The 16,235-nt window shown below is 40.5% G+C and overlaps 1 protein-coding gene across 2 annotated transcripts in view; it reads right to left on the bottom strand.

Moving 5' to 3' along the window:
* Positions 1-16,235, bottom strand: part of LOC121947313 (TOX high mobility group box family member 2-like) — a 96,160-nt gene that overhangs the window by 25,861 nt on the left and 54,064 nt on the right. For both annotated transcript variants that reach the window (XM_042492299.2, XM_042492302.2), the window contains one exon: positions 4,921-5,193. In XM_042492299.2, coding sequence (XP_042348233.1) covers positions 4,921-5,193 — 273 coding nt within the window. The remainder of the gene's footprint in view (positions 1-4,920; positions 5,194-16,235) is intronic.

The raw sequence follows: 16,235 nt of genomic DNA, 5'->3' as shown, positions 1-16,235 counted from the left end.
GTTTTAACATCCTGACTGGGGTGTAGTGCTGCAGGAGTGCAACCACCACCTTTTTTCTTCAAATGAGGAAATATTTGCAGATCACATAAGTCATATACATTTTTAAGCGCTCAATCAGATCCAATCATCACTAAAGCGTATGTCATCCAAGGGAGCCAATAAAAACAAATAGAATGGTTAAAGTTGTCATATAGAAATTCAAGGTTGATTGCTCAACAACATCAACTCATGCACTGATTAACATACAAGAAACCTTAAAATTGCTGGTAGCTTACCGTGCTAGCCTTAGAGCAGTATATGAATATTTTTTTCCTCAGTCTATAGCTGTTAACTGTCAACTAGTAGAAATGAAAGGCAGCAAAACATCCTTTCATTTGATTGTTATAACTGACTCATGTATGTTAACTTGCTACTGTAGGAGCAGCAGTCACAAAACTTTCAAAATGGGCCACAACGTAACCGTGCTCGTGCACACATGAGCGCATCTTAGGCTCGCTCTGGTACTAATACTGAAAAATAGCACCACGCCACTGCATCCCAATAATGCATTATTTGGTAGTCTAAACCTAGAGTGAACCCTGTTTCTAGTAGTAGCAGTTTTTAGAAAAACAGCTCTGGCTGTCTGAATGTGTCGTTCATGCTCAGCACGAAACGGCAAATAACAATATTAGCAACTACCCGTGGAAGTCAAACATCTACCAGCCAAAGACCTCAGATGAACCAGAGCTAAAAGGAGGGTGACTATTACACATATTTCAGGTGGCCACTAACATGACTCTAACATGACTCTAAATGAATGCTATAGGTGCTCCGATAACAACTCAATAAAATTGTCCTCAAGTGGACAAAAAAATAATAAAAACATCAACAACCAATTATGTGATCAATGGTCAGGCAGCCTAAATAAATAACTAAACCTGGATCTTTAACTTGCAAATTATCCATGATATCAACAACAGCTTGTCACTGGGACTGGATGAACATTTTCTAACAATGTTCTAACAACGCCCCCTTTTTGCTGTGTCCGCACCTACAGAACCAGGAATGATCGTAGTTCACAGAGCTTTTGAGGCACTTTTTTGGCTCCTACTTTATAGTTGGTATTCCCCCAACACCATGGGTGACGTACGTGTATCGAGCATACATGGAAATATAACAAAATTTAGTCTTGTCAAAGCAAAAGTGAAGGTGTTTTACTAACTACCAGCCGGCTTATATTCTGTTTGTCACTTCAGTGTTTCATTGGAGGTGCGAATAGAAACAGAAAAAAAATTCCTTGGTTTGTGGATCTCCCCAGTTAGAAGTTCTACTCAGGGAGTCCCCAGGACTGTTTGGTTCTAAAACGCCTAGTGTCTCAATGTTATAAACCCACTGCCTTCCACACATTGCACATCCTGCCAAAATTATTAATCCAGCACCACATGTTTAACAAAACTAAACAAACTACCCATCATCTGACTGAATGTGTGGCATAAACTTGTAAAACTGGCAGCCGCTTTTTTGATAGCAGGGGCTTCCCTCCTCCCTAACCAGCCTCATTACACCACTAATGAGACAGGGGCTAGCACTCTGTTTCAATATTTAAACGCACTGGTGCCCCCCAAGGCTCCATGTTGGGGCCGTTCTGCAAACTCCTCCACGGCCCCTAATTACTGTCTGCTGGTGAGTGTCCGTCCTCCTCTATTATTTTTTTCTAAAGCGCTAGATCTTGCTTGCATCTCCCCCTGGCTGCAGCCTCAGACAGACCTGAACGATCAGGGGGCTTGTTGAACATGAGACCCCTGGGTGCCACCTCCTCCCCGAGCGCCGGGATGGCAGAAATGCTGACAGCTCAGGGTGAGACAGGGATTCTCCCTCTGCATTGCGCATTCACACGAAAGCATGTTACATTTCGCGGTATCCAGTCATCCAAGACTTGGCTGTTTGTTCCTTGAGCTGACAGTGTAGGTCAGTGATGTAGGGAGGAGTTAAGAGAATGTGAGAGCATTTCTGATTGACAGCTCTGTCTTTTATAACAGAGATGTTGATCCTTCTGCTTGTTGGAGTCCTTGTAAATGGAGCAATTTCAAGTCTCAGAAACAGTTCAAAACTGGCAGTTAAGACTCTTATGAACAACCCGCGACTGCAACAGAAAGGATCAAACTCTACACCTGAACAAAGTGCTGGTTCTGAAAATAAAAATAGAAAAAAACCTCAGAATACATCAAATGTTCAAGCACTGAAATTTGCCTAATACTCAATGCATGTATTTGACACCTGTTTTTTCCATCTGCCGCTCTTCTTTTTGATTCACCAGCTAATATTTCTGCTGCCTGTGGAGTCATAATTAGATGGAAAAGAGGAGGTTGTCAGACAGAATAAATTTTGCTGGAAAAAACAGGGCTCTTGCTGAGACATATGCTGTTCTGCATGCCAGAAATCATAAGATTATTATATAGTCAAGTCTAAATAAGCAGAAATTACACACTTTAAAAGCTACCAGCACAAGCTGATGCAAAATTGTGTGCGTACAGTATGCAGCATGAAGATGATGGTCAATCCGCTGCTCTCACTGCTGTAATGATTTAACTGTGTTTGCTGTAGGATCGATGTGCGCTGAAAAAGAGAATCCCAAAGCAGGGAGAAGTTTACAGAGCTTTAGCCTCAGGCTAAATGTTGTACAAAAACCAGCAACAACATCCCTTGAGATGAAGCGTATCTGTTGCTCCAGCTGAGCTTGTACTTGTAGGAGGTTTATATGTGCTCTGAAGGATAGCTTTTATTGAAGAGGAGTGTATCCTTAAGGTAACGCTGTTGACTTTTTATTTGCTTCTTCAGCAACGGTGAGAGAAGACTGCTGAACGATTAGCGCTGTGGTTTTCCAGCTATCTCCTCCAATTTCGTGGCTTTACCGAAAGGCTTTTGTTAATACAACAAAGGTAAAGTCTTGTCTCTTCATTTCCGACCCCGCTTACTCTGAGAGCCTATTTCCCTCCACCTTTATTATTCTTTAAGCTTTCAGCAGGCATAAATTCAATCTTCCTTATTATACCTTTATCAGTATGAAATTAAGGTTAATTGACTTTGTTGGGGAAACATCAAATGAAACATCCCTAATGGAACCAAAATGAAAATAACGTCATCTTCAATTGCTTTAAAATATTTCTCAATATACAGCCTACTTTCCTATTCCGCAGCCTCAGAAATAAGCTCCTCTTGTCCCAGGAGATAATAAATGAATTGAATCCCCCCACTCCAACCTCCACCAACGACCCCCCCATCCCCCCACCCCCTCCTCCTTCTTCCTTATCGGTCATCTATTTTTCCAGAGTAAGCTATTACTTGCTGGGGTTGCTAGGCAACAAGAAATATTAATAGCGGCTATTATTAGCCAGGCTCTGCTAGAGTAGTACTAAAATGTGGAAGTGGGAAACATGAATGTGTTACATAAATCTCTGGACCTTTCACAGTGTGTGCAAGTCTCTGTTTGTGCGGTGATTTATTGCAATGACGGTTCATTTATGAGAAAAGGGGGTGTGAAATAAGAAAATGGAACATTACCCTGAAGGGCTATTTGAAAATAAATAATTGCAAAGGTGAAACAAAAGCTGTTTAAGAGGCAGGCACTCCCTCTCTGTTTCCTACTAAAATGCAGTTGACCAAAAAGGGCTGCTTTGCTATATATACTTGTGCATGGACATCACATTATATATAAATCCTGCACACATCCAGAGACACACTTTATATGTCGTCATCTCCGAGAATCAACTCATCCACATGATTGTATAGGTTTCAGCCATCGACACTAAAAAGCAGATCGACAGAAAATGTTCCAGTCAACAACATCTTTCTCCTGCATCGAGCATATTCAGCACAGTAGCCAATGGATTGTGACCTAATCCTGAAGACTGGCTTTAATGGAGGCCTTAGCTACCACCCACGGGAAAAAAAATGCAGCTTGCAACTTACGCAGTTTGATTCTGAAAATCACATAAGACCTGATTAACGGAGGATAAATGCCACGGATGCTCACATTAAAGCATAAATATTCATGATGGAGGGCAGAAGAGAAAAAAGTAATATTTATGTCAGATGAAAGTATATAACGTTGAATAATTCACCACACAGGCCATCTATAATTCATCCGGTTCGATCCTATGATTAAAGCATTTGAATGTGTTTGCCAGGGGTGTTTACATGTTCAGTCTGAAGCATGTTTAACACAAGAGAAAGTCCTTTTACTGTGTGTGTGGGGGGGTGGTGGGGGCATCCTTTTGAGAAGAAAAACAGCTGACAAGGGATACCCCCACTCATCAAGATTTTCTGTTCAAAACCTCCCCCCTACATCCCTTCCAGTTCCTTTTTCGCTTTGCCGATCATAACGAATGAAAATGTGCAGCGCTGAGTTTCTTGCTCCCTTTCTTGGCTCACTTTGAGGCAATGAAATCTTTGAGTTGTGCAGCTGAATGGATATTAAAGGAGCTGTGCCGCAAAGGTCTGGGTGTTAAGGAGGCAGCAGCTCTCTGTATCTATAAATGTTGCATGTATAGACTCTGGCCTCACTCAGACTGCTCAGCTTCCTTGGCCTCTAACCGGGCTAATTATCGCTCTAATAGAAGAACGCTTTGCCATTATGAAAAAATAATCAGGAACTATTGAGAGCGGCACACAAGAAAAATCACAGTTTCATTGCTGTTCCTACCTGTTTTTAGCTTCAGCAGAGTATCACAAGATCAATACTTTTCGGAAACATTTCTGAAAGGCTGAACTCTCCATGACACAAACGTGTGAAACCTTCAGAAAAAATGTTCTCCATGCGAACTTGCTGGCTGACTTCCAGCCCTCTGACCATGGAGACTAATAGCCTACCACAGTGCTTGACTTGCACGATCACAGAGGGCCACAGCTAAAAGGGGACAGACAAAAAAAAAGTGTACTCACAGAGTGCATAGGCCCGGAGAGGAGGTGGGTGTCCTGACCCAACATGTTGGACATCATGAGGGCGGGCAGCTCGGGGTAGGAGTAGGTGTTGAGCAGGCCGTTGTGAGGCAGGGAGTGGAAGGGATAACCTGACTCGTGCTCCATAAGGTGCAGCAGAGAGGGGTCGGCATGGTTCGGGGGTGTGATGGGGGGGATCTCGTAGTCTTCATCCCCTGCTCCTCCCCCTCCGCCTCCCCCTCCGCCACTGCTGCCTCTGCCCTGACTGGAGTAGCTCTGAGGAAGGCAGAGAAAAGAGTTTTTAGAGAAGGATGAAACTGCAGTCTCAGCGGCTTTTACTCATTTAGTTATTTTAGTCATTTTGAAGTATTTAGAAGTATTTCACTGCTGGAAAGATGGTCTTTTCATAAAACTGGGCTGTCTCTGCATTAGAGAGATGCAAATGCTTTTATGTGGTATCAACTTTTGCTAAAGAGCAACTACCAAATTGCACTGCACCAAACCAGACTAGAAAACGTTCCTACTGGTTGTTTGTTTTCCACAGGAAAGAATATGGCCACTGACACAAACTATGTCAAATTAGAGTTAAACACTGCACTACAATATGTTTCTGAAAACATTTAAGACGATAATTAGACACAGTAACAGAATCTTTATTATTCGATCAGGGCTGCAGGGCTGTTTTACCATTTGATCTCTGTCCCTGTTTTTTTACAATACAGAAAAGAGTATGGTTCCCACTTCCTGTTAACACATTTTCATATCACAACCAAACAGGGAACTAAATATGTTCCTGAAGACATTTTAGATAAGAAATAAGCAACACGGCAACAGAATCTTGGTTTATATTTGATTAGCGCTGCCTAGTTTAACTGTTTAGTCTGAGTTTGAAAAACAGACAGAAAGAGGGGCGGGTTTCTCTTTTGATCCTCTTCTATACTCTTTGTGTCCCTGGTGGCGGGCATATGAAAATGCTAACACGTTCTCCTTCCAACTACTCAAATACCAATGCTTGGTCAGTGGCCCTACATGTCGAAATTTAGTCTGCAAGGTACCATCCTGCATTATTTTATATGTTCGGGGAATACACTTTGATAAAACACTTCATCTTTAGGTTTTCTTTCTTAGGTTTAGGCATCAAAAACGTGGTTAGTTTTATGGAAAAATATAATGTTTTGGCTAAAAATAAAAACAGTTATTACAAACATCACGTAACATACATTATGTTACAATAGTCACCAGTGTAGCATGCTACACATACTAGCACGCTACGTTGTTATCATAATAACTAGATTGATTTTTGGTTTCACACAGGACAGGAACAGCGGGCTCCCAACTGAAAGTCTGTAGTTTGTTTGACCCATCCACCTCTCCATCCACCTGCCCTGTGCAGACTTTCTCACTCTTAGTACTACCAGAGTTGCCCACAGTGTCTGAAAGAGCTGTGGCCTGGTGCGAATCACACTGTCACTAATGGTGCCTCTGTGTGTCGGCGTCTAAGGGCCACTGACCAAGCGTCGGCAGGCGTCTGACATGTTTGGAGTGAGAACAGGCTGAAAATGCAGCAGTACAATCTATAGTTCGAGCAACAGCCTTAGAGCCAGCAAAAATCTGCCAGATGATTCAAAACGTCATACATGAGCAGGAAGAACTGGGCGCTGGTAAGACAGAGAAAGTGTTTACTCCACTTCATTTACACAAATTACCCTCATTGTTACAATGCACAGCTGGCTGAAAAGTATCTCTCTAAGTTTCAGGGTTGCAAAATGATAATTTGTTCCGATTAAGAAAAACGCCAGGACAGGTCACAGACAGACTTTCATATGTACGGGAAAATTAGAGTCTATAACGCACCAACAGTAATTTGCATATCTTTGGAACGTGGGAGGGAAACAACCATGAACACAACATGATAATATAAGAACATTGTACCTGCGTCTCAAAACGGTGCCATGTTTAGTTTCAGCATAAATAGAGTTCAACACATAAATCTCTGAGAAAAAACATGCCCACCAGACAACTGCGCTGCTATCCAACACTCTAAGGGCAAACTGAAGTTCAGTAACAACGCAGGAGAGAAACAGCTAACAAAGTATCTTCCAGAGTAATTAAAAAGCTTCATAATTGGCTTTTAAATGCACCTGTTGATTTTTGTTGTTCACATTTGTGTTTGCAGCAGACACTGAAGCGCGGCAGTCAATTCAGGCTGTTTTGCTGAAAATAAAATAATTAGAAATGCAAATTGTTGCGCTTACAAAAGTGTAAAGAATATATTCAACACAAACATACACAGCAAATTAATTAGAGTTAGACAACAACAGCTGCTGTAGAGAATAATTTGCTTCAGAAATCTTGACAGCTTTAAAGCAACAAACTGTCAGCCTGCACGCCTTTAAAATACAGTTAATCTAATTCATTATGTGGAAAAATACCATTGACACTCACTTTTATAATCCTGTAATTATAATGCCAATCGTTTTTTTTTTTTTTTTTAGAAACAGAAAAAGTGGACTAAACAAACCTCACATTCCTCATTATAAGATATATCCAATGTGTGCAAATGACCCACAGCAGGTAAAAGAGCACAGATTTTATGGCACTAATAAGGTGATACATGAGCGGAGCCTGTGCTTGTCTTTTCCAGGGCCTATCTTGACATAATATTGCGCTGAGAAATATGGTTTTGTGCTCTCAAAAAGCATACTGAGGGTATTCACCAGGGAATGAAAAGCAATTTTGTCAGAGGCAATCTGATGCCAACTCCCCTTTATAATGACTGAAGAAAATTAATCATCACAAATAATATTCCAGTGTCAGCCATTCAAGAGCTTTTTAATAGAATTTTTATTATTCATGTCTCGTGGTACACATCAACTAGTCCGTTCTGCAACATTTCAGAAATCAATTCAATATCATCTTCGTGTAGGCTGTCATCTCGCCTGCCAGTGCAGCAATTCATCTTGCAAACAAATACTTTTAGCAAACAAATGGCAAGAAGCGTCGAGGAACAGCTACAATGTCCCCACCAGCAGAACTGGTACTTGAAGATAGGATAAAAGTCTCATAATATGCACTATCATTAGGGAGAAAATAATAATAATAAAAGGCAGTATGTTTACTATCAGGGGGTGATGTGCTGTTTTCTCTTCCCATAACACTCACTCTTGGTGCTTGCTCAGAAATATTATCACTGACAATTCCTTTTCCCACGATAAAGGTTTTGCAAATGTGTCTTCATCGACTGACATTTATTCTTGCTGTCATTTGCTATTATTGTTAACAAGCATATGTGCTAGGTTTAATTCAGTAAACAAATAAAAACAAATCTCACTGTTTTTTGCATCTGATACAAAAATGCCACAAATTAGCTATTCCAGCTTCTCCGTGTGAGTATTTGCTGCTTTTCCCAGTCTTCTGTAACAAACGAAACTGAATATCTTTGTGTTTTTAAGCAAAACGAGATTTTAGAAGATGTCACCTTGGACTCTTTGTTTGTGTTATTATACAAATACATTGATAAATTAATTGAAAAAATAACACCTGAGTTAATTATTACATTTTTATCCTCTAGTCTAAATGAGAAATGTGGTCATGGGCAGTTTTTTAGTTATTTGACACACCACTATAAATCATGTGACTGTTTTACACCTTCTAGCACCATGGAGAAGGTTTGGCTTATCACAAAAAAAAGGGTACTTGGTTGAGGTTAGAGGATAATCATTGCAATAGTAAGAGACAGTGGCACTTCCAGACAAATTTCTATAGAGGTAGCCAGATGGGACCACTGAAAATCTTGGGGAGAGACACTAAAACCAAAAGCCATAACTTGAATTTCAGGAATTCACTTATGCTGTTTAAGTATATATGTCACAGTCTGATGTGTCTTAATTACCTCAGACTTTTGGGAAGATGGGACCAAGTGTCTGTAAAAGACTTGTTTTAGTTGCCTCTCTTAGTCAGTCTGTCTTTGTTTTCAATTGTTTGGTTTATAATAGGAATATTGTGTTGTTTTGGTTTTTGGGTTTCATTTTACTGTGTTTTTTCCCTCCTGTGTTCCTGTCCTGCCTTTCCTTCATTTGCTCATCTTCACACCTGCCCTGCATCAGCCTCGTTAGTCCCTCCCTGAGTTTCTCCCAGACAATCAGCTCCCTGTTTGTTCTTCTGCCTCATCACCTCATTCTCGTCACCTGGGCTTCTCCACCTCCTTTCTCCACCTGCACCTCATCCCCTCGTCAGACTAGTTTGTATTTAAGCCCTGGATTTCAGTTCAGTCTCTGTTTGACCCTTGTTTAGGTTGTGTGATTTTCTGTAAGCTGTTTCCCTGCGCTGACCTGGAGTAAAGTGTTATCTGTCTGAGTTCCAGTTGTCTGCAACCTCCTGCATTTAGTTCCACCTGCCCCAAATCTCATGACAATATAGGCTTGTTGAAAACTATGTCAATAGAGAGAATTCAGGAATCACATACCGATATACTTTAGTTTCTTATTTGACAGAATTAGAAATTATTTGATGTGCACAGGCTAATGCCACAACAATACTGTTTCAATGTGCTAAAACAGGATTGAAGTAGCTGTTCACTGTTCTTTAAATAGGATATAGTTCAGCTTTAATTTGAAGGAGCACATCCATTGTAAAGAACAAATCATATACTGGGAACAGGCCCTCTTAAGTTTAGTGGAGACTTGTAGGTGCCTATAGAACCCATTTTCATTCAAATATCTTGAAGTGAGGGTTCAAGAGACCCCTTGTTGCCATTATTCCCTCACCAAAACTCAACGTGACTTTGGTGTGTTATTTATTTAGACTCCTTACCAAAAAGCTTTGCTGACATGGTTGGTATTAATGGATACCTAAGGTTGTCTAATTCACAAGAAACAACTACCTTCATGCTAAATTAAAAAAATGACAGCATCTTAAAGACAGTAATGTCAGACAGCAATATCTGCCTCTAATTATTACATCAGTCTTTGGTGAAACTGCTCACAGCTTATTGACGTATGCATTTATACAGGATAGGCGCTGCTTCACTATCAAAGGTTAGGGAACTTGACTGTTGGGCACAAGCCTTTCTAATCTCTGTATAGAGAAAATGAAAGAGTGGTTTGTTTGGCAAGAATGAGTAATTTAACACGTCGACCTATGTACAAAGATTTAAATGCTGTCAGAGTCTGTTTTACGACCGTGCTTTCCATCGCTTTGGTGATTTTTTTTTTTTTTTCTTAACAGCTTCTTATGATGCCCTTGGAGATAAGACACGGGACAAGGACATCACAAGTTTAATATTTTCAAACATAGATAAATAATTCATAAATATACTGTCTTTCAGGACATGGAGCAGAGTGGATAAAAGAGAGAGGGGTCAAAAAGAAACGCCAAATGTTGATTCAGCCTTCTCTCTCTGACCTTCACCCCCCCTCTCCCTTTCAGAGGTGAAATTTAAGCAAATCTGTCATTTTTTCTGGACAAGGACATTCCTACTTTGGACCTTTGAAGAAACCACAAATCAATTCTTTCCTTATTTTCCTTCTGTAACTTCAACGAGATAGCTTCTTTTGTACATCAGTTGTGGTTCGACATCAAAACACCATATTGCTTTAACATAGTTTATAGATGTGAGATGTTGCTCCGAGGCACACTGACTATCATCATACATAAAGCAGACCCTGGTTCTTTGAAAAAAAAAAAAGAAAAAGAGGAGGGAGATGATTCACCCCATGGGAACAGCGTTGAGTTTCTATCTATGGAAGATCCAGACTGACAAAATGTATATCACTTCTGATGTTTTATACTAGAATCACTTAAAACACAAACATTCAAAACTGGCTTTAAGAAGAATCCAAAGCTGTTTGACTATACAAGGTTTGCTTTGAACCTTATTTACATTTGCAGTGTTAAACCATTGAGGTGAAACTACTGACATTCTGTCCTTCATAACGTTCTCCAGTGTTTAATTAATTAATGCCGCACAGACGTTTTTTTCTTTCTTTGACGGGTAGTGACAATAGTAAGTAGGGGAAAACCATTATTATGATATTTCACAAGATGAATCTAATTTATGAAATGCAAACCATTTTTGGATAAAAAAAAAATGTATCAAGTTCCAAATAAAGTATTTAAAGCTGGCACCAATGCTGGATCACAAGTGTTACTTATTTATTTATCTTTAAAATTATCTAATTTATTTTGTAAATGTAATGTATTTTATTAGAGTAATGAACTTGTGCATCTGTTTTGCTTTAACCTGTATGGTCTTCTTTCCTGTCTTCTATATAACATTAAAATGTCTACATGTGGCCAAAGTTTCCAATAATGAGTAAAAATGTAATCTCTGTAAGCAACAACCTCAGGCTTTAGACCTTCTGAATAATCTGTCTGTTTTTTCTACTAAAGCTAAAGAAGCTAAACCTAAAAGCAACATACTTTTTTCTAACCAACATTCTAAGTTTATTTTAAACAGATACTGTATTTAACGAGTGGAAACTGTACATTTCATCTAAAAACCTCTTCTTTATTCCTGGAGAAATGCATATGTAGATAAAAATGACTCATTCTAAAGTTATGAAAACATGATTGTTATTTTCAGGTGATTACAAACAAATGACAACATAGTGAGATATTATATACCATTTCTGCCAATAGATGCCTATAACACCTACACACTGGACCTTTAATTCAATTCTGTATATAAAATCTTAATCTCTAAAATGTGTTTTTATTTTATTTTTTATGCATCTAAAGGCGGGTACAATGCAAATATACCTAGCCATTTGATTTCTAGTTCTCTCCCTTGCTTCTAAAACCTTTTCTGGTTTTTAACAGTCTTTTACTTGGTTTGTGGACACAGCATACATAAACATCCACATGACATGTTAAATTCACAAAAGATTAAGGTGCATATACTGTAGCAATAGTTAGCCTGGCAATGCTAAAAGCTGAAATTTCAGCTTGACATGAGGGTATGTGGGCTGAAAAGTCTCCTCTGTCTCTTTGCAACCAAACAGCTCCAGCTTGTCAAGTTATCACATGTAATTAAGTTATCTTAAGTGGAAACAAATGAATCAGCTCAGCTAAAAGTTTTCTTGACACAAATGGCTGGGAAGATGAGATGAAGTCATTAGCTCGCCGATGGAGTCATTCGTGGCCTATGAGGTGTTTAGTGGAAGACAGCTCATCTGGGAACAATGATGTGTTCGTCAAAGGGAGGAGAATGAAAATGTTGCACAGTACACCAGAGAGGCTGTCATGGCTGATGGGGGGCAAATTGTCCAAAGACAAGAGCTGTCTGTCTATGATGGACTTCGTTATTACAGCTTCAGTGACTGACACACTCAAAGTGTTTCCTGTAATACGAAACACTGAAACATAACTAATCAGGGAAAAACAACTCTTTTTTGCGTCATAAAACCGTATAACTTTGAATGAGTATGAAGTGTCCTATGGAAAGTCATCCAGCCATATGCTACTTTGTGAAAAAAATGACAGAGCAGCATGATTTTGGCGACAAACAACAGCTGGCCATGCATACATAAAGGTCCTCACGTCCACCGTGTGTATTCCAGATAGACGGATGGCAACAGTAAATCTTTAAAACATCTTATGGGGGAATTTCAAAATTCACCTTCACAGATCAACCTTGCAGAGACGAGAAAGGGCAGAAATCAAACTCATCAGCAGAGGGTGTTGGACATTGCTGAGGTGTGCCGCACAAGTGAACATTACAACGGTGCGGTCTGTAGGGTCCACAGCGGCTATCTGACCTGGCTTTGAAACGACAAGGACCTCCATTTGGGTGATGTATCAAGGGAGGCAGACAGACCAGTACAATGGAGGGAGAATGGAATAGCAAACCCACTGGGCTGACTGACAGCAAGACAGAACTGGGATAAGTGAAGTGTGCGAGGAAGGAGGGGGGGTCACCACCAACGATAGTAGCTCAGGGTCATTCTGAGCGCCCGGTACTAAAGGTGGGCTGTGGTTTGCTTCAACCAATGGCAAAGGAGTGAGCTAACCTCTTCCATGCTCCCCCATGCACTGGTAATTCTCTCAAATGTCACATCAAAATGGATCTCATTTAGGTGGGTAAAAAGGACCTGACTCTCCATTGCAGATGTGGGTGGACCTGTGCTGGGTTGTACCTGAACTCTAAAAACACGGCAGTGAAGGAAGTGTTTTGAAAAGGTGTGAAAAAAAAGGGCCAAGTGCCGCACATTTATGTCAGTTCAATTTAAGGGAAAAAAAACCCTCTCACAGTTATAGATCAAAGATGAAGGGTGAGAAAATATCTCTGATCTTTTTACCGGAACAGAGTAAAAGAAAATTCTTTAATGTTTGGACCAAAGGCTGTTTTTTTTCTTTTTTTGGGCAAGAGGGGCACTACCGTGGTCTCAGACACATTTCCTATTCTTATTCATTAGAGAGAATCGTATAAATAAATAAAATATGTTGTCTCATAGTCACTCATCCCCCCCCAGGGGAACATGGAAGCCCCGGTAATCACATATGGCACAATAGCCTGCCCATAATCCCCTTTATTTTTATTTTCATGATGTCACTCTCTTTAAGCCCCTTGCTTTATGAGTCGCAAACGGAGTGGAGAGGGGAGGAGAGGAGGAGCGTGGAGAGGAGAGGAAAAAGCAAGGGAGGGGTGAAAACAAATGATGTGGATCCCTCATTGTTCTTTCTCTATGCCCTCATTCCAGTCAGGGTAATAAGAGAACATTGTGATTTACTGTCAGTGAAGCGCAAGAGTGCATCAGAGAGAATCCACTGCGGCAGGGGCCATTAAAATAGATTTAACTTCCCACAGTATTAGGCCAGATGTCTACACTTCTATTATATTTCAATCAGCCATGACCTTGGTCTCCATATGATGAGAAAGATCACTGGGAGAGAGGGAAAGAGAGAGTGAAAATACGCACAGAAAACCAATAGAAATATCAAACTACTTAGTCCCACTAAATCCATCTGCTCCGCTGTGCAGCACATACAGAGAGAGGCCGGGACAGAAATAGAGCCAAGGTTTCAAGTTCTCTTAAAAGAGTGTATGAATCATTGAGTGCACTCTCACTGCTGATAAGTTGCTGTTTTTTTTTTTGGGGGGGTTGCTGCTTTTCTGCGGGGTATGTATTTGAGGAGGGACCGAGGGAGTACGCCAAAAAGAGTGGGACACTGGGTCGTTTTGATGTTCTTTAAAGAGTCAGATATCAACAGACAGAAGATGAATCTGTTTTTCGAACAAGGGAAATGTTTTCATCCTGCTGTTTACTCACTAATATCGCTCTATTCTCACTAAATCTTTTATATAATTTCTTTAAAATCCTTACGCTGTGGTAGAGTGCGGATTTCCATCCGTTTCAGCCCCATGAAAGAGGAGCAGAGGTCATAGCATGTTCTATTTCAGAGGCTGATGGTAATTGGACTTATTGGCTGACATGGACTGACCTACATAAAGAACTACCGATCCCTGGTTACAACTGTAACTTACAATCCCTCCCAGCATGGGCGTGTATGTTTTGTGGTGATGTTCCTCTGATGTTCCTCCAGCATTGTTTTCAGATATTTATGCCCCAGTGCTGGTTTAAAGCTGAAAAAATGTTTTCAGCCTGAATTCATGCCGCTGAAAATTGTACGCTCTCTTGAAATTTAAATACACACTGTGCAATATGTATCTCTACTTCATTCTCGCGACCTTGCCAGCGGCTCCGTGCGGCCTCAAAGAGGGAGTGAGATGTGTGTTGGCGTTCTCAGACCCTCAATTTTCATTTTTCATCCTTTGTCTCAAATGTCCCCCTAACTTTTCTTGCAGGGAAAGGATGCAAGGGATAGAAAGAGAAACACTTCCACTGAAGTATGAGGTGGTGGTGGAGGGTGGGGGTGGGGGGGTGTTTGGTGGGGAGGGGGTGTTGTGAAGTAAGGAGAGTGTTGCAGTTGTGGTGGCGAGGGGTATAATGGTGCACTGTGAGTCACTGTTAAGTAACGGTGCCTTTTCACATCAGCATCGCCCACATTGGGTGTGCTGTGCCAGGGTGTACTGAGGTGTCTCTGCCTCCGAGAAAAAGAGGGAGAGAGAGGGAGAGAGAGAGAGAGGGGGGTGAGGTGGGGGGGGGGCATCAGTTGATCATAGAGGCCAAACAACATCTGGATTTCTATTAATGGTTGATTAAGAAAAAAAATCAACTCCTTGTAACACCATAATCCTTCCTTTTTATATTTTAGTTAGCTAGACATTTTGGGAAATATGCCATAGATTTAATTGTGTACACTAAATATTAAGCTACCGCCAGCAGCTGGTTAGTTTAGCTTGAACAAACATGATATAATGTGTTAATTAGTAGGCTTCAGAGATGTTGGTAAGCACATTTATTTTACCTGAGGACAGAGCCAGGCTAGCTGTTTTCCTGTTTCCAGTTTGCATGCTAAGCTAGGCAAAGCTAAGCAGGCTGCTGGTTTCATATTGAACGCACAGACATGAGAATAATGAATAGGTGTATTTCTCAAAATATTGAGCTACTCCATTAAATTGTCTGTCCTTCATCTCTGTTGCATGTTGTGTTATGCTACATATCCTATACATATACTATAGATGTACATTTCTTGGAAAGAAGTGGGATTGGACTGTGCTGTGATAGGCTAATATTTGTTGCTCGACACTTCAAGGTTGGAGGTGACGGGCAAAGAGGTCATGTTTAGCGCTATATAACACAGTAGGGCGGGACTTGACAAGAAATGCAATGAAAGAAATGCTAATGATCATAGATGTATAAAGAGACCTGGATATAGCGGCTGACACAGGACCCCTATGTTCCTGTGAAAGTTTCTTAGTGGTGCGTGAAGCAAAACAAAAAATTAAACTGCTGCTTATAAAGTTACAGTGATTATCAGCACTGCCGCTGCCCAAGCTGGATATTTGTGGTTTAGCACTCTGCTAACTTCAATGGGGATAAAATGATCTTGCAGCTCTTTTAGACTTTCTAAATGTCATCAGACTGAACTATCAAATCCGAAACAACAAGTCAGTGCACAGGGGTGTGTGATGCTCAAAAAAATAAATAAATAAATAAATCTGCCATTAATTTACAGCTGTCTTTTTCATGATGTAAATCTATGGGAAAAAATCTTTTTGGGCCAAATGCTGTCACGTGACAGTCTCAGAAGTTGTGATTCCACTGTGTAGCCACTACAAAAACTGGCTTCAAAACCCTGTACACTTCCCAGTGCAAAGAGGTCACTGTTAGAGCTCATATAATCACAGAACAGTGGGGCTGGATTTGATAAGAAATGCAGTGGGATCAATAAGAAGTCTCCCCAAGCTCTCCTGC

Source organism: Plectropomus leopardus, chromosome 9 (assembly GCF_026936395.1).
Source record: "Plectropomus leopardus strain MGB_pleo_1.0 chromosome 9, ASM2693639v1, whole genome shotgun sequence".
NCBI classification, from domain to species: Eukaryota; Metazoa; Chordata; class Actinopteri; order Perciformes; family Serranidae; genus Plectropomus; species Plectropomus leopardus.
Note: the sequence above shows the minus strand (reverse complement) of the source record. Positions and strands in the feature narration are given on the sequence as shown.